The following is a 22,064-nucleotide window of genomic DNA, read 5'->3' as shown; positions in this document are numbered from 1 at the left end:
ATGATTTTCATTAGCAACAGTTTCCAGACTTCTTGTAACATTTTTTATTCTGTCCATGTTTTGGAAATATCACAATATTTTGAATTATTCATTTTACAAGTGCAGGAGAATTATCAAAGGTGTTCCTACTCATGTCCAAGGGATGCTCATCATTAACTATCTCACAGGCAGAATTTGGGTAATGTGAACATTTCTAATCCTTCCAAGCAGCACTTTGTGTTTTCTTTGAGGGTTTTTAACTAGTTGTTCAAGGATTTTACCTGTAACTCAAATTTTGGATGATTCCTCTTTCCCTGATTTACCAGGATAATTTTCCTGCCAGCAACTCTGAAAGACTCCAAGATCTGAAATCAACTGTGGATCTGCTTACTAGCATTACTTTTTTTCGGATGAAGGTATAGCCCTTTACTTGCACAAATAAATTTTCTGACATAAACAAAACATTTTCCTTTTTAATTAGTTTAAAGTCAAATCACATAAAGCAACTTAGCTGAACTCCTTAGGAGTCATATAGAATAAGGGTTTTCTACTTATATAATAAAATCACAAGTCAAACAGCAAAATAGATCTGACAACTATTTGTCTTGGTCTCTCCAAAGTTTGAGATCTAAGTGGTCAAGCATGGAAATATTTTTGGAATGGAATGGTACACATTAATATTACTGAATGAAAAAGAAAAGCACAAAGCAACCTTTAGCATGTGATTCCATTGCATTAGGCAACTACATAAAGAGAATTAAAATAATCCATTAAGTTAAAGTTTGAATTAATATATCCTGAAATGGACTAAAAAGATTAACCCTTTACTTTAAATAAATAACTGCCATTTGGCTGATATTCAAAGAAAAGTACATATTATACAGTTTAAATATTACAGTTTAATTATTTCCTAAATAAAAAAAAAACACTGATAAAATGTAAACCCTAAGATTTAAAAATATAGACTGGGGGGCATGCATGCATCTTTCATCATATATATATTTTAATTTAAATAAAATTTAGTGACAAAATCTAATTGCATGTGTTTTAATGTATCTTTGAACTAAATCCACCTTAATTCAACACAATTTTAATGATTTTTATCATTGCTTTATTTGAATATTTTTCATCCTATATAACAGAACTCCATTCAACACCTGGATATTTGTGTTCAATCTAATTCTGACATTCTGCCACTTATGAAATATTTAATTAGGTCCTGGAATTGCAGAGCCCCCCTCGAGCCAGTACTGTGGTGAAAGACTGTGTAAAAGCCTGCCTGGATTCAACTTATAAATACATTTTTGACAATTGCTATGACCTCTACTCCCAATTAGTGGATCAGGTAAGGTCAAAATGAACTCGTTCTGTGCTGTTGCTCAGTCATTACTGTTAGTTTGCCTTTGGTAAACAAAAAGGCCTTCTGGTGCTCCTCTGGTGCTCCTTCATATCAAATCCTTGAGAACCCTCTTTATTTTTTAATATAATATGGTCATTCTAGAAGTAATGTTAGAATTGATTACTGTCTTAAAGGAGCATCACTTCTTTATCATATTACACCCTGTACCTTGCATTTGCTTTCTGGATGGTACACTGAAAAAATTGTACTTCTGTGACTATTCTAGCCTTGAACAGAATTAGCTAAGTTCTTTGGCAAATGCACTTTTTTTTATGTGTGTGTATAATTAATAAGAACACTCATACTAATGATATAAGACTTCACATTAAATTTATTTGAATTTATTTATTTATTTAAATGAAAGATTTCTCTTAAATCCAGAATATGAATTCCTGTGTTTTAGGAAAGGTGATATTTGCTGTTCAACATTTCTGAAATGAGAATTTATTTTCTCTTGTTGGATTCCTTTTTCTGAAAAAACTTAACTGTAACTTTGAATGTAAGAAATTCTCACAGCACCAATGAGCACTCCACACTTAGTGCTGATGTGTGTTTATCCTACAACAGATTATATTGTAAGCTGAGTAGGAGTATAAATTAGTGGATGGAGCAGCTTCAGGCATCACATCTATGTACGTCATAAACTGTTCTGTTTTCTCACTAACGTTTACTCTGCAGCAATTTGATCTTGTCTGGTAAATATAATATGAAGTGCTGCTAGACTGGGTATTACATAAGCCTGCAGTTTATCAGTAGATTCTAGTCCTCAGTGAACAGCTAAAAGTGATGAAGTTGTACCTCTGCAAAGCATTGTGACAACTGCAAAAGCTTATCTGTATTCAAAAAATTCACAACTCTTTTTTGTGAATCCGTACAGTCATTTAGCCTGTCTATTTTAAAATATGGTTTTAAAGTGCAGAGATATATTACAGCTTTTCTGCTTGGTAGAGAATGTAAAACTTGCTTAAGTAAGGGTCCTCTCCCTCAAATTATATTTGAGGCAAAACAGGCAATGTTGTTATTATATTTTTCTCTCTCACAACTCTACTTAATGGTGGAGAAATAAGAAATAAATTTTAAAAATTCACAAGTATTCACTCTGTTGGAAAACTGAGTTAACTGCATTTCACTGTATTTCTGCACCTCTTGAGTTCTCATTCACAAGATTTCCAGCAGGGGCAGTTTTATATGGAAACTTTAGGCAGACAATTTTCTGTACAGTTACAATCACAAAGCAGTGCAAGAAACTGAAGTGAAGAAATGTAAAACACAAAATTTAAAATAAATAGATCACATTCAGAATTATTTATTTCTAACAGCAAATCACAGTAAAAAAAAATTCAAGCAACAATCACATATAATCTTAATGCCAGACAGTAAAACTTTCCTTCCCAGAAGGTGGGAGACAGTTCTGAGAAATATAACTGGTCTAACTTTAATAGATGAGTAAAATTAATTCAAAAGACTACCTGAATTCTGCATCAGCTCTTGAGTTGTACAAGGAGACTTTGTTCAGCATGATCCTTGTATGGTTTCCTATCAGTATATCCAAAAGTGCATTTGCTTTTAGGAACACTTGAATATGCAGCTTGTTTGAACCTATAGCTCTGAGGCCTTCCAGTGAATCCAGGTGACTGGCTTGTGGTATCACTGCTATAATAATGAAGCAGTAACTAGTATTGTAATTAGCATTTTATTAGCTTTGTGTCCGAGCCCCTTAGATTAGACCAGATTCCACCGTTAAGCCTTCCTCAGTACCCTTCCCTTATCTCCACTCTCTCCCCAGCAGGTGAGGTCCCCTCCCCTCAGAGGGAGGGAGCTCATCCTAGCGTGGTTCTGCACACAGGAGGTTCATGTTTTAGCTGCACAGCTGAGCTCTGAGCTGTGAGACTGAGCACTGAGATCAATGAGCCCCAAAGCAACAAGGAATGGTTCTTATGTAGGTCAGCACCTGCTCTCACTCAGGGGAAGGACTGGCAGATGTCCTGCTGAGGCCCCTGCACGCTCAGGGTGTATCTGTGTGTAACTCAGGGTAACCACCTTCTGCAATTGCTTTTGGCTGCAACCTAAAATTCTCAGAGATGCCTGCAAAGTATTTCGAGAAAATACGCTTCAGGTCTGATTGTGTGGGGTTGATTAATTTTTGGGGTGAAAATTGAGCAATGACTGTTAAAATTGAGGGGCTTGAACTGAAGTTTTTGGATAGTTGCCACTATGAACACAGAAAGTAAATCACAAAATATGCTCAGCAGTCTCCAATTCCTCTTTTTATTGCTCTCTACCTTCGTGTCAGGCAGGCAATCACCGTTAAAAAGCTAATGTCTTGCAGCAAAATATCACCCCTGAGGATATTTCCTGGGGTGAAGCATTGCAAATGCTAACAGCACGCAAGAATGTCATACTACAGTTCCACACCAGAATACAAAGAACAGCTGATGGCAAAAAACCAATGACTACCAGAGGCAGTAAAACATGATAGCTTGACAGTCTTACTGACATGTATATTGCTATCCTCATTATGGGAGACAAAGCCCTCTGATGAAGGACTGTCTAGCTCCTCATGCAGCACATGCAGTATTTTCTCTTTTTAATTAATAGTTAGCTGAGTGAAGTGCTTAGCTCTACCCTAAGTTAAAAAGACATATCCTGGAGAAGTAGTTTAGGAAGCACTTTGATAGCTTTCTGACTCAATTTACAGATATGTCACTCTTTCTGTTTTCTTGAGAAAACAAATTTTGAAATCCTGGCTGGTGCTCGCAGTTACTGAAGTCCCTTCAATAATTCTTTTTGCAGTCTTCTCCACTGAGTGACACCAATGAAAGGCAGACCATACCCTTCATGTTATCTGAAGAGCTCTTGATCAGTACAAATAATTTCATGACTGATAGCACCAATATACTGGAATAAAATGCTGAAGTACTTTATATTTGACAGCAGCTCATCAGAACAGGCCTGATATTCTACCTGATGTTAGGGACCTTTACTTGAGTCTTAGCTCTGCATGATGTCACAGCACAGCTTGGTGCAGACTGGAGATAGCAAAGAGCAATTGACTCCTTCAGGAGCCAGGGGTGTACAGCTGCAGCAGCACAGTACTCTGCCCTTGCCATTCATCTCTCACAGGGGTAACAGCACCTTGGGCTGGATTTATAATGAGCTAAAAACATCCCAGATCTGTGAATCAGAGCTGTAGATGAGCACATGGATGGGCCTGTGCTTTGGGAGCTGGCTCAGTTTTGTTTTACTCAGTTGTGAGTCCCTGGTCACTTTTCCATTTGGGATTTGGGAATCCAAGCCTCATAGGTGTTTTTGAAGGTGTACTTTTTTCTCTTTAGTATAAATGACCAAAAAAAAAGAGGTTAGATTATTAATTTCTTATAGAAATACTACAAGAATTGAAGCATGACTGTGATCTGTGGTTTTCAAACCAGGCATGCAAATTTCAGTGTCAAATAATAATTCTTGTGAGGCCCTTTGTTATATTTAGGTATTGCTTTAGATTCACTGAAGAGGTTCTGGCTCCTTCAAATCTGACATGCAGAGGGTACTTAGAGATCTCTCCTTGTGTTGCAGCATTGTGTTTGATGGGCAGAATGTTAACCACAGTAATAGAAAAACATTTGATAAATTTCCTCAGAACAGAAGGTTGCATTTTTTCCTATGCTATTTCCAACCCCATTCTGAGAATTCTCTGTCACAAGAAGATCAGATCTTACAGATATAATTTCTTCTTAGCAGCTTGTCTGAGAACACTGGTTAGAAAATCAAAGAGCTTGCAATAAGTGAGGGCTCACTTTGGTCTTCCTCCGCCTACTCCCTGCAGAAGCAGAACACGTCTGGGTGGGTGGCTCAGATCAAAACCCCAGTGTCATGTGGCTGGCCACTGCAGAGGAGCTATGCCTGTTACACTGCCCTAAACATCTAGACCAGTTAAACCAGCTCCTTTCACCTCCCAGTCCTTGAAGAAAAAGGCTGACAATTCTTGATGAGAATTAATCAAAAAAAAAATTCTGTTCCACTTGAGTTGTTACTGGAGAACACATAAAGTTGCCTGGAGAAGGTGTGGGTGCCCCATCCCTGGAAGTATTCAAGGCCAGTTTGAATGGAACTCTGAGCAACATGGTCTAGTGGAAGGAGTCCCTGCCCAGAGCAAGAGGAATGAAAAAGATGATCCTTGACATCACTTCCAACCCAAACCATTCTGTTATTCTATGATGATTCTCCAGATAGGGTTTCAGTTTCAAATAAGTTAACAGTTTTGGAGTTAGTCACTGTGCGACAGCACTGCACAGGGAAATCCCTCACAGGTTTTGAATGCATGTCTGCAAATGGTTTCTGGCTTTAGGCTCTCTTGAGTAAATTCTGGAAGGCTGAATTTTCATTCCTTTAGATATTAAAAATCCTTTAGAAATTAAAAATAAAAATTAAAAATTAAAAAATATATAAAATTCTAAAAATAGGTAGGCATTATATGTGACTGTCTGCATATGTGTATATATATAGTGCATATTGTATATTTGCTGGTGATTCTACATTAAGTAATATTATATGTATTGTATGCAGTTTAAAATATGGAAGAATTGTTAAAATTAATATTTCATTATTTAAGACTGATCTGTAAAATTGCCCTCTGCAGCCTTGTGCTGATCAAGGCTACTGTGTTGGTTTCCATTGAATTTCTACTGTATCATTATTTATATAGAAAATTTTGTATTCTGAAACCTAGCTTGGGGCTTGCAGCAGACAGCAATATATAACTTTCTGATATCATATGATTCAATTTATCAAAGTCACACAGATAATAATGGGTATTGATTGCACAGAACATAGCAAAATAAAAACAAAGAAAATTAAACCAGACATTCATCCTACGATCTGGTAAAATCAGTGATGGGAGAAGTTGAAAACCCTCTGTTTCTCAGACCAGGCTTTACAGATTTGTCTCAGGGTAATAGAGATGTAGATTTTAATCTTGCTTCACACTGGGTCTGAGATTGCTTTCTCCAGTCTCAGTCACTTTTCTAGAGTACAAAATGTTTGTTTGTCAACAGTTTAGCCTTTTTTTCCCCCATTAAACTCAGAAAACTCTCTCTACATTTTATTTTTCTCTTTAAGAGAGTATCAAAATACCAGTAATGATTTTGGAGGCTCTGTGCTGCATGATCCATTGCTTGAATATGAATTTGGTGACTAGTAAATTGACATTAAAAGGGAATTGAGAAAAACATGATTTGGTGCAAATAATTTATTTAGATTCATATCCTATGAAAAATTGTTCTTACACACTTCCTCTTTCTGATTTTGATGTGGCAAAAAACAGAGTTATCACCTAGTTTGAATTTTGCATTTAAAAACCCACAGAGAATCTCCAGTACTTACTGTATTTGTGACTCTTAAGTGAATTATATGACTTCTCTTTAAAGACACTTTTCTTATAAGGTGTTTGCTACCACTCTAGGGTGATCCTACAGGCAAGAAGTACCCAAGTCAATTAATATGAGAGTATAAAAACCTGTCTTGTTGGTGAGATATCATTTGCTCTTATTGCTTGTTTGATCTGCCAGCAGAAGCCCCTTAGGAATATCGTTGTTGTGCCTTTGGCCAGTCACTTACTGAGCTTTTAAGTACAGGACATCTTATGGCATTTCATAGTTCTGTGCACGTGGGCAGCATTACCATCCAAAGTGATGTTACAGGAGGTCGAGATATTTTAAATAACCTTTCCTATGTGAAAAAGCTCATGGAAACGAAAGTGATTCTGCTGATTGGCAAACTTTCATTCACATCAGTATTTGGAAAGGTCTTTTAGTTACTGGAAGAGCAGTCTGTGATTTGAGCTTGTTCAGTCCTGTATCAAACAAAAACAGAAGACAGGAAACTTCAGAAACTCCTTTATTTTAAAATTAAGAACCACTAATACCATCAGTTTAATCTTTTGTCATCTTGCTATATCGAGAATTTATGTTCCTTTTGACCTTTTCAGTTGTATTTTTTAAAAATTCTCATTGTTAGCATCCTCTACAATAATAAGCAGTATTTAGGGTCTCCTATAACTTTTGACTGTATTTGTTCCAGTGTGGCACTAATTAGGTATATCAGCTATTTAGTTCATGCTTTTACACTGACAGTTTCTTTCAAGTGGGTGCAATGAGAGTGAAGAAAAAAGTCTAAATTGAAATCAAATTTCCACCACTGTTTTACCTCATTGTAACAGCACTGCTCCAAGCCAGAGCTGGGGTAGCACTGTCAAACACACAGTGGGCTTTTGGGCATTGCCCTGTGCAGGAATCCAAGAGCTGGACTCTGGTCCTTGTGGGCCCCTTCCAATTCAGAGTATTCCATAATTCTACAAAGGCATCTGCTGTACATAAAACAAATAATAGCGCTGACAATAACAAGGTAAAAAGAGCTTGAATGATTCTGAGCATGTCTAACACATTAAGTTGATTTTAGGATAAAGACTGGAAATAACAACTAGGGGTGGGCAGAGTATGCACTTTCTGTTCAGGACATAAAACCACATCTGTAATGTGAGGCTATTTTAAAAATACCTTCTCTGGGACTTTTGAAAAGGTCATACAGATTTTAAAGAGATTTCTTTTCCAGAGAACTATGGTGGAAAGGACCTCCTTGTGCAACTATTACATTGTAAATCAGTTACTTTTTGCTATCTCTGTTGAAGAACTGAATTTTGCATTCTGTGATTCACCTTCAAAGCCATGAAAAGCTGTCTCAGCTACATGTCACTTGCTGTGAAATACAGTTCTTGGATAAGATGCTGAGCTACATATGAGGTGGCTTAGTCTTCTACAGCTGCCTTTCAGTTGGTTTGATTTAACAAGCTTCTGAGAAAAAAAATGGTCTATTAGACATACATCTTCGATGTAGAAACAAGGCCTTTTTAGTAAAAATCTAATGTATACCAGGGAAGGCCCTTACGAGTGACATTAACACTCTAATGTTCATTTCTGTTTTGAAAAGCACTCTCACTTGCATGCACAGTTGTTAATTGTTGGTGACACCCGACCCACCATCCTTTGACCTCCTTCTGGGCTTTATTTCCGTTGCTTTAGACACTGAGGTGGTACCCTTTGTAGTTCATCTGAGTATATAGCAGTGTGATTAATGATACTTGTCTAAAATATTCCACAGTGGCCACAAAAACAGTTTCAAATAGGTGTTGTTGAAATTCTCTTTCTGCTATTCTAAATGCTATTCATAGATAGAAGTTAATTTGGGTTAAAGTAACATTTAATTAATTTACTGTGACGCTAATGTAGTGTTAGGCATATTCAAAAAGATACCAGGTCCATTGAAGTGGTCATAGTTGGACTAGGAATGAGAGGTACAGGGAATATGTGTTTAAACTTGCAGGATCACAGGCATGTTTTTTTTCTGACTTACTATCTGAGACCCCTTTCAATCTCACACAGCAGTGTAGAAGAGCACGTGTAGATCTAGCATGTGCAGACATAGCTTTGTATGGTAGAAATTATTCATGTATGTGTCCATACAGAATTAAAAATATTTCTTTTCTTATTTGGGTCCCTACAATGAAGTTATTTATTGGACATTGGTAAAGAATGTGATCTTTCTGCCAAGAAAAGGAATGCAAAATACTTTTGCCTAGGAAATTTTAGGTTAAGGGTTCATAAATAAAAATTGTAGAGACAAAGTCTGTCTGTAAATGCACATTATGGTAAAATTAAAGAATATAAAATTCTCAATAAAATAATGGGGAATTCAACTGCTTCTTCATTTAGACCATAAGCAGATGTTAGGCTGAATACCTTCAGCATATAATTCAAAACAAAGCATTAAATAATCCTCAGCATTGATTTTTTTTTTTCAGTTTTTATTGTGTTGGGTATAAAAGTTCTGCCTCTACAGGCAATTCTCCCTTTGCTGAGTCTCAGCACAGCAAAGAATTTAATAATGTATCTAATTACAGTGTGAGCATGCACTAAAAACCAAGTCTCTATTGATCTCCTTTGCTGACATGACAATCTTTGCACTATGGTTCTTTATATTTGTGCACAACCAAGTACCATTTTTCATTTGCTCTGCTCTGTTGGTTAGCCAGTCTTGGTCCAAAATTTCTCAAGATTGTTAATATGTCACTCTTCCCAACCAAGGAATAATCTGTAAGTGGGACTCCCATAGTATTTTTTCTAATGAAAATATATTCAATCTTGTTTTAACAGAGTAAGAAACAAGAAGTTCCTAAAGAAGAACAGGGACCGACAACAAAGAATTTGGATTTCTGGGCACAGCTGATTACTCTGATGGTCACCATTATAGATGAAGATAAAACAGCATATACACCAATCTTGAACCAGTAAGTAATTACTTACCCAAAAAAAATTAAGAATCATGGATTTATTAAAATACAGATAAGAAATACACCTGAATCAGAACTTGCATTTTAAATAGAATCTAGGTAGAGATTTTTATACAGAATGTTGCATTGACATAGTTTGATAAAAACTTAGAGCTCTGATAATGGAAAGAAAATAATTTGGTTTAGGAATATTAAGGACAGGTGATATATGAGTCATCTCAAAACTTTAAGCAGCAAAATATTCTACATGAGAGATGGGTAGAAGGGAAATGTCAGTGACATTTCAGTGAAGGGAATTTTCAGTGTGATGGTATTGATGGTATGGGAGTATCATGGCACACATGGTGTTCAAATCATGCTGAAGGTCTTTTAGATATGGTTTCTAGGCATGTAATTGTAAAAAAAAAAAAAAAAAAAAAAGCAATGAACTTCACAAAAAGACCCTTACTGAATTTATAATTGCCTCGCCAGACTGACTTGAAAATATGTGGAGAGCAGTATCCCAGTGATGGAATTTAACTTCTCAGAATTGAAGACGTAGCAGATGAGGGAGGTACAATCAATAACCAAGACAAGTCAAATAATTTAAGGTTGATATATGAGTAGAAAGGGGAGAAACAATTGATAAACACAGGAAAAGAAGGCAGTGCTGGGGTTTGAACATGAAATATATAGAGTGCAAAGGAGCATGTTTCACATATTACAGCTGGAGAAATGGGCCTTGCACCAATTGAAATGTGACATGATGAAGCCCTGGGGAAATTTTTTTGCTCTTTGGAGCCTTTTTACAGAGAGATCGCAGAAAATCTGGGCATAGTCTGGCTGTGATGACTTCTGCAAAAATTAACATTGAAATCTACATCTCTATTTTGACTAAACAATTAATAGAGGTTTCTGCAATTGCATTTAATTGAATGCTCTGAAGGGGAGCAGGAACAATCTGGTTTTTTCCGCCAAAATAGGGTAGATACTAGAATGCACTCTATACATTGAGATGTGCTTGTCTGTTGATAAAAGGTACCATTCTCTTTATGGCCCCACAGTAAAAGTGACAAAGAAACCTCCTGGTGATAACCAGAAGCTGAAAGACTTTGAAAGTCATTGACTTCTGACTCCTTCCTTTACTTGAAATAGAATATCACTTCAGTACTGGATAATAAACATTTCTTTGTTAATTATTTGTTGCACTGACCTTATTAAGGATTAAGTTCTTACCCTATAGAGGAAAGAAAACACTTTTCCTGTTTACTCCATTTTTATGTCGTAGTGTCAAGTTTCTCCATTAATGAAAGCTCAACCTTTTGTCTGACAGGCTGTACAGATAATACAGTAATTGTAAAATATATAATTGAGATAAATACATGTGTGTGATTAATTTCATTATCTTCATTGAAATTAAACGAGTGTAATTGCAGGTTAATTATCCTAAAAATTGTTCTAGCTCTGTTTTTATACAAATGTGAGGGAGAAAGTAAAGGCATAAAGAACAGAGTTCCTCTAAGGGGATTAGTAGGTTCCCTGAAGTACAGATGAATGATTGTGTAAGATGCGAAAGGAGAATCAGGAGTGGACGGAATTGGGACAGATTAAGGGAGAGAGCTTGGGTCTTTTACTTCTCTCTGTTTTTTTGCTGTTGTTTTGTAAGTGAAAGAGTGAACACAGGGAATAGCATGTCTTTTAGAAGTAGAGACATCAGAAGTAAAAGATGAAGAGCCTCTAGTTGAAAAAAAACTTGAAAAACTGTTCAGAGAGCTTTGGATACGTTTTTTTAAAAGAAAAGCTTCTCCTAACACAAAAGCAGAATGTAAAAGCTGTTGAGAAAAAGTAAGACAGCCTCTTCCCCCCTGCTTACCCCAGAAAAGGAAATGGGTTTAAATAGCTGAATGGGAAATACAACTTGAATACACAGAATACTGCAAAAATATGACTCCTTATTAGAAATATATGGCCCTGCAGTGAATCAGTGGAGTATTCAAGCCTGCATCCATTTGAATCCTGTTTTAGAAATGAGGCAACCGAAGATCCCCAGGAGAGCATTCTGATAAAAGTTTTCACAATTCTATAATATTGCTAAGAATTCTACTCCTCAGCCAGTTTAGGAAACCCTATTTTTATATCTACCTTGGAGGCAAAAATTACACTGTGATGGAGTAGTTTGAACTGTGTCAGGTTATGAATCCAGATGAAACATGACGTGATGGCCTCAGCAAGCACTGCAGCCACTGACAGACCACACCAGACCACCCAGTGGGAGTGTGGGGGCAACCTGCAGTTCTTACATGGCACTAGAAATTTGACAAGTTTGAGGGAAAAACATGGACTGGTATTTGTTTAAGTTATAAAATCCTTATTCTAGTAGTTAAACAATGTAAAATGAGTTAGAAACCTGATTCACAGGCAAATCCGGGCTTCCTGGCTCTTCTAAATATCCTGTGAGACAGGAGAAATTTCTGTCAAAATAAACTATCTATTCTAATAAAAGGAACATCAAGGACAAAATCTTCAAGTCAAATATGCTCCTGTATTTTGAAAGCAAGATCTAAACTTCAGGCCCCTGCCTTTTTTTTTTTTTTTTTTCACATATACTCAGAACAGTCAAGTTGTCACTGTAGTATGAGCTTAAAAAACAAGACAGTTCTGATGGGATTTTTAAATTTATTTACTGATCCTCTGATCTTTGCAGTGTTAGGATTTGTTTTCTCCGTGATCACATTGTGTTCCATGCGGTATGGAAGGACTAACAAATGAAATCTGCAGCAGCAGATCTCTTCATGCTTCAGAACTAGTATGTTTAATACCTCTGAGAAATTTGGGATAGTAACTTATATTGTAGAAAGCATAATTGTAACCTACATGTCAGTGAGTTATGAAACACAGGCCAGTGGGAAAAAAATTATAGAAGGAAGTGAAAAAGTCAGAGTATACTCTATCATGAATTGGGCTGTATCAGGCCAACTTCAGAATGTTTCTTTCATGATAGAAAGTCTATCTGATGTGATTTGTGTCTTGATGCAGTGATATTCCTCATTACCAGTTACACTTTATTCTGTGGAAGCATATGAATATCACTTCTTTCATAGAATTTGTGAACATTATCCTGTGAACAAAGCTGTTCTTATTCTTTCACCATACCCACTGTAGCTTCTCATGTAACAATGTAACACTGTCAGACCAGATTATAGACTATATAGACTACATACAGCATCTCTCTTGCCCATTATTTTGTCTTCAGAAAAAGGAGTGTTAAAAATAAAGCTTTGGATAGATGGAGAATAAAGCACAAAATGTAAGAATAAATGAGCTCTTTGCTCACATTTAAATGGAATACATCTTTTCCAAAATCAAATAGAACTTTTGTCTAAAGAGTTAGTGAAGCAGGGGCCATGGCCAGCCCTCCACAGATGGTGTGATCTATCTTCTTGCTGCATGTACGGCCCAAAACTGGATGTATTCATCCCCTAGGACTGGTGAGATTTAGCACCTGGATGAGACTGAAGCCACCAAGTATGGAATTTGAGCTATTCTGAGAAAGTGCATCTGAGGTTCAGAGACTTTGATATTCTCAAGATGTAGCAGACTGGAGATTTGGCAGCACAAATTATGAAAAAGCATTTTTAGTTGTCATGATAGAATTTTCTGACTTTAGGGTTGAACTAGAGGCATGCAGTACTGTCTGGGATAAATGCTTGGGGGGTTATATATGTTTCGCTTATACATTGATTCTTTTCATTTTTTTTAATCTGAGTTCAATTTCATTCCATTGATCTGTGGTTTGATATATAGTCCTTCATTAGAACTAGCCAATGGGAGCTGTTTTCACTAAATTTTTGCTTAATTAAAATCAATAGAGTGAAGATATAAGTGGCTGTCTTGTATATGCAATTTAGTATTTTTGGAAATACATAGATATGATAATGCATGGGCAACATAACTCTTCTGGATAAACTGAGATTTTATATAGTTCCAAGAATGACATAGAAACTGGGAAAATGATGGCCTATGGGGCAGAAATAACTGTAGCAAGAGCCAGCTAAATGACTGACAGAGAATTCTGCTGGTTGTCCTTTTGCTTCACTGAGAAATGTGAAAACACATGGCTTTTACAAAGATTAGAAAATGTAATGTGTAGAGACTTGCATGAGAAATTTCTCTGATATTTTGCTCCTTATGGATCGAAATTTGAAGTAGTTTGAAAAATGTTTTCTTACCTAAAAATAAGGTGATAAAATACAAATCATACAAAATACCATACTTATATGGATGATTTAGTATTTCACCTTTGATTACCCCTTCCCTTTAATAAGACAGCTGTTACCATTTATCTTATCTGCACCTATCTGTGCAATCCCCACCAGTCTGTTAGAAGCATAAAAACTGGCACCAATTTTAGACTTCACCTAACTGAAGCCAGGTGGGATGTGTTGAGCTAATTTAATCAACATTGATAATTGCAGTTTGTGTGTGTGCATGTGCTTTCACAAGTTAAAATGCATGGACAAATCTATTTATCACTAATCAAACAAGTGCATTTTTGTCAGGCCCAGCCTTGCCTTATGGCCAGCCTTGCAATATGCTCAAAAGACAGTGTCAATATTAAATCAGCTGTTAAATACTTCCTCAGAGCAACACCATCAAAGTTCAAGTCTGGTGCTAAGAAAGAACTCAGAGTGGATTGGAGGTAAAGTTAAGACAGCTGAAATGCATTTCCGTTTTTGAACAGAAATTAATTTTGTGGTAATAGAATTAATATGAAGTTCTTTAATTGAGCAGTCATTAGCATAAAGAGGGCTCAGTGAACTGAGCTAGCAACTGCTTCCTATTAAAGTGGCAGAGCTAATGAGCTGTTTAAGTACTTTTTCTTTGCAGATATGATCAGGGTCAAATAGGTCTCTAAAATGAATACATTACTTAGATCCTACTGCTACTATTTCAAAGTTGCACATAATTCTCATTCTTTCTATGTCAACAAGACCTTTAAAAATTCTTACATTTTTACAGAAATTATTACGGAATATTTTCTGAATTTGATTAGTGCTTTACAAAAAGGTCAAAATACTTTGGATCCAATTCTCTGCTAGTATATAGTGTAATAACCTCAACACAAAAGCCACACAGCTCTGTGTAGCTCCTCATTAATATATTCCCTTATTTTATGTATTCCTAGTGAACTGTGGGTGTATTTGTGTGGCTCTCACTGCACCCCTGTGCTATAAACAACTGCTAACCCACTGGGAGATCCTGTTCTACTTTCTGCTCTTCATCTGCCTGACCTGACTGCTCTGCCTCTGTGTCCTGAGAATGGCTCATATTAATGTCAGTACCTGCATTAAAGACAGCCCCTCTTTTAAGACAAAAAATGTTGCAGAAACACGGTGTTCATCACTAAAATGCCAGCTTTTGCTAGTTGCTAACAGTCAAAGATTAAGGCCTTTCTTTTGCATTGAATGAGAAGCAGCTGGGATCTATGAAAGATTTTTGTAAAAATACTTTCCTCATAACAGCAGAAAGTATCTAAAAAGGTCTTCTCAAAGATGATATGAAGAATGAGACCAAAACTAAAATTTTGAATCAAAATCTGCATTTCACTACTTTTTAAATTCTTTATTATTTTATCCATATGTCAAGGTGGAAGTCTTCAGTGAATTGGATTCTATGAGTACAATATAGCTTCACAGACAGCTTCACTCTTTTCCAGTGTCAGAAGGGAATTAAGGAAAACCTGTGGCTGCTAAACATCTGAGCCAACTGTTTCATGTTCTTCATAAGCCATCTGATTTATCTAAAGCTGAGGAATCATCTGCAAGATAGATGAATGTTTCTTGCTTTAAAATGTCATATGAGGGAAGTTTTATTTGAAGGCTGGATGGTTTATATAATTGTTACCAAACATAAGATACAGTAAGTGTATACTAGAAGAATTATTTTGTGTAAATATTTGCCTTTTCTTTGTGCAGATGTAAGAATCGTTCCTAGCAGCAGGTGAACTGATCTAATGTGATTGATTGCAGGTTCCCTCAAGAGCTGAACATGGGAAAAATCAGTGCTGAAATCATGTGGACTCTGTTTGCCCAGGACATGAAATATGCTCTGGAAGGTAATTAGAACAAACCATTAATTACACTAGTGAGTTCAGCAAGACTGATTTCCACTGCAAGTGATACCAGATTTCTGTGTGTGCTTAGAGCTTTCTGGTGTACTTGTTTAAGATGCTTTGTAAGTTAGTGAAAAAGAAGGGTTATAAGGAATCAAATAATTTCACTGTGAATATATGAAGTTATCTGTAAAAGAAGAACACAAAATAATTGTGACTTGAAATGCTGCTTCTTAGATCTGATAAAAACCTTCAGTGTCCAAAGAGACCCACATGTGCTTGCTAGAGAGCATTGTAGATATTCCGATTTTTCTCACTAGCTGAAAATTGTTAACTTGCCCATAAGGAACATTTGTGGAATGAAATTATGGAGGAAGCACACACTTATAATTAAATCTTTTTGTGTTCAAAAGGCAGGATGTATTCATTCTGGTTCCAGCAGAATCAAATGTAGTTTCATTTTATCTCTTAAGATATTGTGGTTAGCCATTGTTAAAATATATGGGGTTTTGCTATATAGCAGATTGCCTCCAACTAATGGCTTCAAACACACAATAAAATATGGTTATTGCAGCAAACCAAGTAAAAATACCTGCATGAAACTGGCATTGTCTTTAGTCAAGTCTGTTACTAACTACAGAGCAGGTCTAAAAAGGGTGAGAAAAAACATATGACGTTGAATTTAAAAAACAATGTAATTCAACAGGCATAAAGGATTAAAAACCCCAAATATCTAAAGATACACTTCTATATTATTCTCTCCAGAATGTCTAATGTGAAAATATCAGTGCAGTGCTGCTTTGATGACATGGCAGATTTTCATGATGATAAAGAAAGTGAAAAGATGAGTGGCTAGAATGGCTATTGGTGGAAGAACTGTTTTGTTCACATGCTGTTGTATTACTTTATATTAATTGTTTTATTTGAACGTGGAACTTTCGTACTAAGCAGAGAAGAAAGGAAGGAAGGTAATGAAAGTATGTACAAAAACAACAGAAGACATGAGACATCTTAGATGTGGGTAGGAGAAGAGATGTTCAAACTATTGTTTCAAAGTGCTGTTCTGTAGTCATGTCAGAGTGAATCAGAAGTGCAAGTTTGAGAAGGGATGTCAGGCAGATCATCCTTAAGGAGTGATCAGTGAAGGCAAAAGCTTCCAAGAGCTGAGAAATGTGAAGACCAAGTGAAAGCCACTGGTTTCAGTTAAAGCATAATCCTGGTTCCATCAGGGAATCTTCTATCTGGAGAGGCTGTCAGTCAGGAACAGCTATCAGAAAACTCAGTAACTCAGTGTTGTGATTCCCTTACAGATAGCACAGATTACTGAGGATTTCTAATAGTCAGCAATTGCCATGACTTCATGACCTTGGGGGTGTAGCTATACTCTGCACATGGACATCCATCCACATGAGCACCCAGAGATCTATTTGTTCACTGCTCACTCAAAAGGCTGCTTCAGATCAAGTTGTGGCTCGTTTCTTGGTTGCAAAGAATAGAACAAGAACCTCATAAGACTTAATTATACAATATATAAAGTGTGGATGCTAGGACTGAATCAGGACTTTAAAATAAATATTAATGTTAATATTAATCCTTATTCTGCAGAGAGAAATGTAGAAGGCCTTTGACTTTTTATGTTCCAGACCAGTCTCTGAATGTGGTCTCTTTTCTGTGTTGCTGTGGATACTGAGGAGACTAAATGCCATTGTTGGCATTAGGAATTCTAAAGTGCTCCCAGAATCATTAGTGAAACAGTTCCTGCATATAAATAATAATTAAAGGAAAATGAAATTAGTACAAGTTATTATTTCGAAATTAGTGTAAATTATTATAAATATACAAAAATTCACCTTCTATGATTTCATTCCTAAGCAGGAACCTCAATAAATCTAGTAAAAAAATATAGATCGGTATACTGATCCTCTACCCAGCTTTGCTGGGATTTGAATTATTAATTCTTTCAATAGATATTCTGAAAACAGGGTTTAACTCAGTTGTTGAGGACAATAATATTTTTTTCTTTAGATTCTATAAGATTAGAAGCAAGCTCTTAAATATGTTCACAGTTGGTCCTCATGGTTTTAATGGAGTTCATTAAAATGCATTGCATTCTGCTATGCCACTCTCGCCTTCCAAGTTATTAACATAGGCTACCATCTGTTCATACCTAGTGTCCAGGGTTGTGATTGCAATCTTTCCCTACTCTAATTTAGTATTAATCTCCTGAAGCAGCATCTTTTGTGCTACAAAGTTGATTCCTTTCTGCATCCAATCAAGAAGCAATGAACTGGTCCAACATTGTTTGCAAAAAGATTGCTCATGTGATAAAAAAGATTGGATTAGCTTATCCAAGATCCTGTTTCTGGTTTTACCCACTTTTTGTATTCACAAATACAACCAGCCACACCCATCAGTTTAAATTCAGGAAACAGCAAGACAGCAAACACTGGAGCATCCACTTTCCATTCTCTTTCCCTTTTTCCTGTGTGCAGTTCAGAATGGCTGTTGTGCTCCCCCTGTACAGCTGAATCCCTCCTGGATCTGCTCAGGGGGTGCGTGTACTGCAGATCTGCTGCCCTCCAGCAGTGCCCTCTGCCCACCTTTTCTTGTAGAACAGCCCTATGAGGGGCACCAGCTGGCACCACACACTCTCTGCCTTCTCTCCTCCCTTGGAACTTGGAGGACACTCCAGCAAGGAGGCTGCTGCTGTGGCATGAAGAAGTCAGGGGAGAGCAGCTGCCATGGCAGTGGCCTTTGGCTAGGGAAGAGCAAAGCCGTGTCTCTGAGAGTACCAGGGCACTAAATGGGCACTGCGGGAACAGCTCGGGGTTTTGGTGAGGGAGGAAAGGCCATCCCAAAGCACAGCTCAGTCTGCACAGCTGCCAAGATCAGGGCCACACTGTGCCAAGCTGACATGCCTTGAAAACAAAACTGTACTAAAATCTGCTATTGAGTTCATAATTCCATTCCAGATTTTTTCCAGTTGAAGTTAATTAAAGTGTTTAGCCTTTGGATAGTGTTAAAAGTTTTATGCAAACTTGAACAAATTGAGTTCACACTAGTTATATTTCTTTTTTCTGGTCTAATGGATTATTTTTATGTGTAGATATTGCATGAAAAAGGTATCACATGTTTCTCTTTGAGAATTGTCTTCATTAGATTTGGTCTCTTTGGGTTTTTTCTTCTTTGCAGGCTGTCCATGAAGCATCACTGGTTTGCATGATACATTATAGATTGTTGTTTGGCATTTAGTTTATACAAACAGCTGATCTTATAGGATGGTAATATTTTTTGTACTCTCTGATCCCCCAATTATTCCATATTTATGCTGCCAAAAAAATGAGAACAGAGAATTTTACCAACAGTGCATGTGATTTGTTTACTCACTTCATATGGTAAGAAATCTTTTCCTTTACAAGTATGAAGATGCAAAGGTTAAAAGATGATGAAATTAGACATGCAATTGCAAAGTATGTTTTTTTAATTTTTTGTCCTCAGAAATTTTTTTTTCAGATCTTTCAGATCTCTAACTTTTGAATAGGTCAGATCAAATGTCTGAAACTATCCAGTCTTTTAGAAAGAGAACATCCTAATTGCTGTTATTATGATAATCTAATTCTGGTAGTGGCCAGAAGTCAAGACCAGAATCAGGCGAGAAATTAGATGGCTGCTGTGTAAATAACAGCAACAGACAGTCTCCATCCTGAAGACCTTATAGTCTAAAGGTTTATAAAAATAGGAAAAGGAAATAGTCATCCACCATTTTATGCATTTAATGTAGGTTTGCTTTTCAAGTTTGCTGTTGTCTTCAGTGCTTAAAAAGATACTGTTTTCCTGTTTCTCTGACAGATACTTCTTCCATGACAGAAACTGATGAAGTGATTTGAAAGAGAAGAGGCAGGTCCAGGAGTTGATGCTGAGCATAGAGACAGCATAAAAAAAATCCAAAAAGGCTAATGCTGCCCAGAGAAAGGTCACGCCATTAAGTGGCAGATTTCAAGTCTATTTTCACTCTAAATTTACAATTTACAAAGTTCCCCTTAAAGTGGAATATAGTCTTGGTTCAGAGGGAGGCTACAGAGGTGAGGGAAGGTGAGACTGAGATTTTGTAAAGGACAAGAAGGCAGCATCCACAAGAATGCAGGATGTCATCACTATCAAAATATAAAACCTTTTTATTTTAGTGTCATTTCTGCATTGGCACTTTTCAACAAATGTATTCCATGCTTATCTTTTCAGACACCTGAGGAATTAAGAGTCCTCTGTGGCGACTCAGAGAGTCTGTGAAGGCAAAGTCAGGGAGATTAAAGTTGGAGTTAAACCTTCCTTTGGCAGATAAGATAGCATGTTGCTGTGTTTAGAGGAAGAGGGGAGTTAGAAACGTTCTTTATTCACCATAACAGACAAGGATGTTGTTAACAGCAGGTACACTCTGTACATCCTGAGGGGCTGAGCTTCCTAAGTATGAGAATCCACCTGTTGAGGGCAAAGCAGAGCTCTCCAGGCTTGCCCAGAAAGCACCAGGGCCATGCCAAATGGCACTATTTTGTTGGTGTTTATTAGCTCCATAATTAAGACAGGGGAAATGGACAAAACTGCTCTCAGGGGCTGAGTTAATACTTCTTCATATTGTGCCGTAGCAATGTATCATCTTGCTTGGAGCTACCTCAGAGATCTCTGGTATGGCACAACCTTGCAATTGTGACTGTTATATCTATAATTTCCTTGTTCTCTAACCCATTTTCTTGGATTTTACTCATTGAACCACCATCAGAACAATGAGTAGTACCACAGTACAAGTCTACAGTAATCTTAGTAAGTTCAAGTTTCTCTTTGTCTGACTGTAGATGTATTCATGGTGCCAGATTTACTGGAAAAAAATGTAGTGCATCAGTGAATGCCTGTCTTCATTGTTCAGTCTTAGAATTGTCACTCAATAATAGCAGTATATATTGTCCTGTATATTTAACAATGATAGCTGTGTCCCTATTTATTCTTTTTCTAACCAATAACTATTACTCTTGTTCTTAAACACTATTATTAGTTCTTACCCAGGTAATGACTTATTGTAAAAAAATGTGTATAAACTTTTCCTGAACATTGCCTTATTGTGACAAAGGCAATTTTTTGTTAGTCAGTGGTACCACTATGCTGGATAGGTTATGATTGATTAATAATTACAGGTTATTTATAGCTCACATGGCCCTGCCCTTTCCACAAATGAGTGAGTCGAAGGGAGAAGTGTTCTGTTCAGCTGAATGGGCTGTGTATGACCTGTAGCAGCAAGGGCAGGCAAGACCTCCAGAGTTTGTAGATATCTCAACCCAGAAGAATATGTTGCTGCTTCTTTCTTCTTGTCCTTGATTACAGTTCTTATTATCACTAAGATGATACCATTTTATTCCATCTCATGTTTTTACAAAAGCTGAACTTATATATTTTGTCTCACCTTATTTTATGGCTGGGGAAGAAAAACAAAAACGCCAAACAAACAAAACCTCTAAGCAAAAATGTGACTTTGTCCCCTCAGACAGTCCCTTAAAGAACCAGCATTGTTTTGTGCAGTGCTGCATCTGCTGGTAGGGAAAAACTTTCATCCTTTTGTTTTCTTGAGGGGTTTCTTCCCCTTTTCTCTGTCAGAGTGGAGCTGCATAATTCTCACACTGCAGCAGTGGAATGTAGGTGCTGCACCTCTTCCTGCATTCTGTGAGCTAATCACACAATGAATCCCCTTGTATTTTGGACTTCCTTCATCGAGAAACAGTAATTGATACCAACTTTCTGCAAAACAAATACCTTTCTTTATCAACTAGAATACAATATTTGAGTTAAAATCAAAAACAAGCAACCTCTGCTATCTTTAATCTTGCCCATTTTTACTAAGATGCTGCTTTAAAGCTTTCCTCACACAGCAGCTGTTCTTCTCCTAGTCTGTTTTCTTAGATTGTAGACTCAGTCTTTTACTTTCAGAACTGTTCCACAGAGATTCACTTGTGTCTTTTTCTCCTATAGAATATGAGGTCAATTTCCTCTTATGGGCAAGTGCATTAGTTCTAAACCAAACATTTGATACTGCTTCACCCCCAGGAGAATAGGATAAATCTGTTAAAACTGCTTGTTTCCACATTATCTTTTAATAAGCCTTAAGTGCAATTTGCTGGATGAGAATTAGAAAACACCTCTCTGGTTTTGCCTTTGCAAGCAGAGCCAGATTGAACACAGGTAATTATTTAAGTGCAGCCTCACATTTATCT

General features: G+C 36.7%; 1 protein-coding gene across 1 annotated transcript in view; it reads left to right on the top strand.

Moving 5' to 3' along the window:
* The window catches only part of UNC13C (unc-13 homolog C), a gene marked incomplete at both ends in the record, with an annotated part of 123,101 nt that overhangs the window by 59,038 nt on the left and 41,999 nt on the right, over positions 1-22,064 (top strand). The window contains 4 exons of the mRNA XM_084213730.1: positions 306-395; positions 1,196-1,324; positions 9,583-9,716; positions 15,728-15,813. Coding sequence (XP_084069856.1) covers positions 306-395; positions 1,196-1,324; positions 9,583-9,716; positions 15,728-15,813 — 439 coding nt within the window. The remainder of the gene's footprint in view (positions 1-305; positions 396-1,195; positions 1,325-9,582; positions 9,717-15,727; positions 15,814-22,064) is intronic.

This window comes from Fringilla coelebs (assembly GCF_963513975.1).
Source record: "Fringilla coelebs genome assembly, chromosome: 12".
Classification (NCBI taxonomy): domain Eukaryota; kingdom Metazoa; phylum Chordata; class Aves; order Passeriformes; family Fringillidae; genus Fringilla; species Fringilla coelebs.
This window is presented reverse-complemented; position numbering and strand designations above follow the sequence as displayed.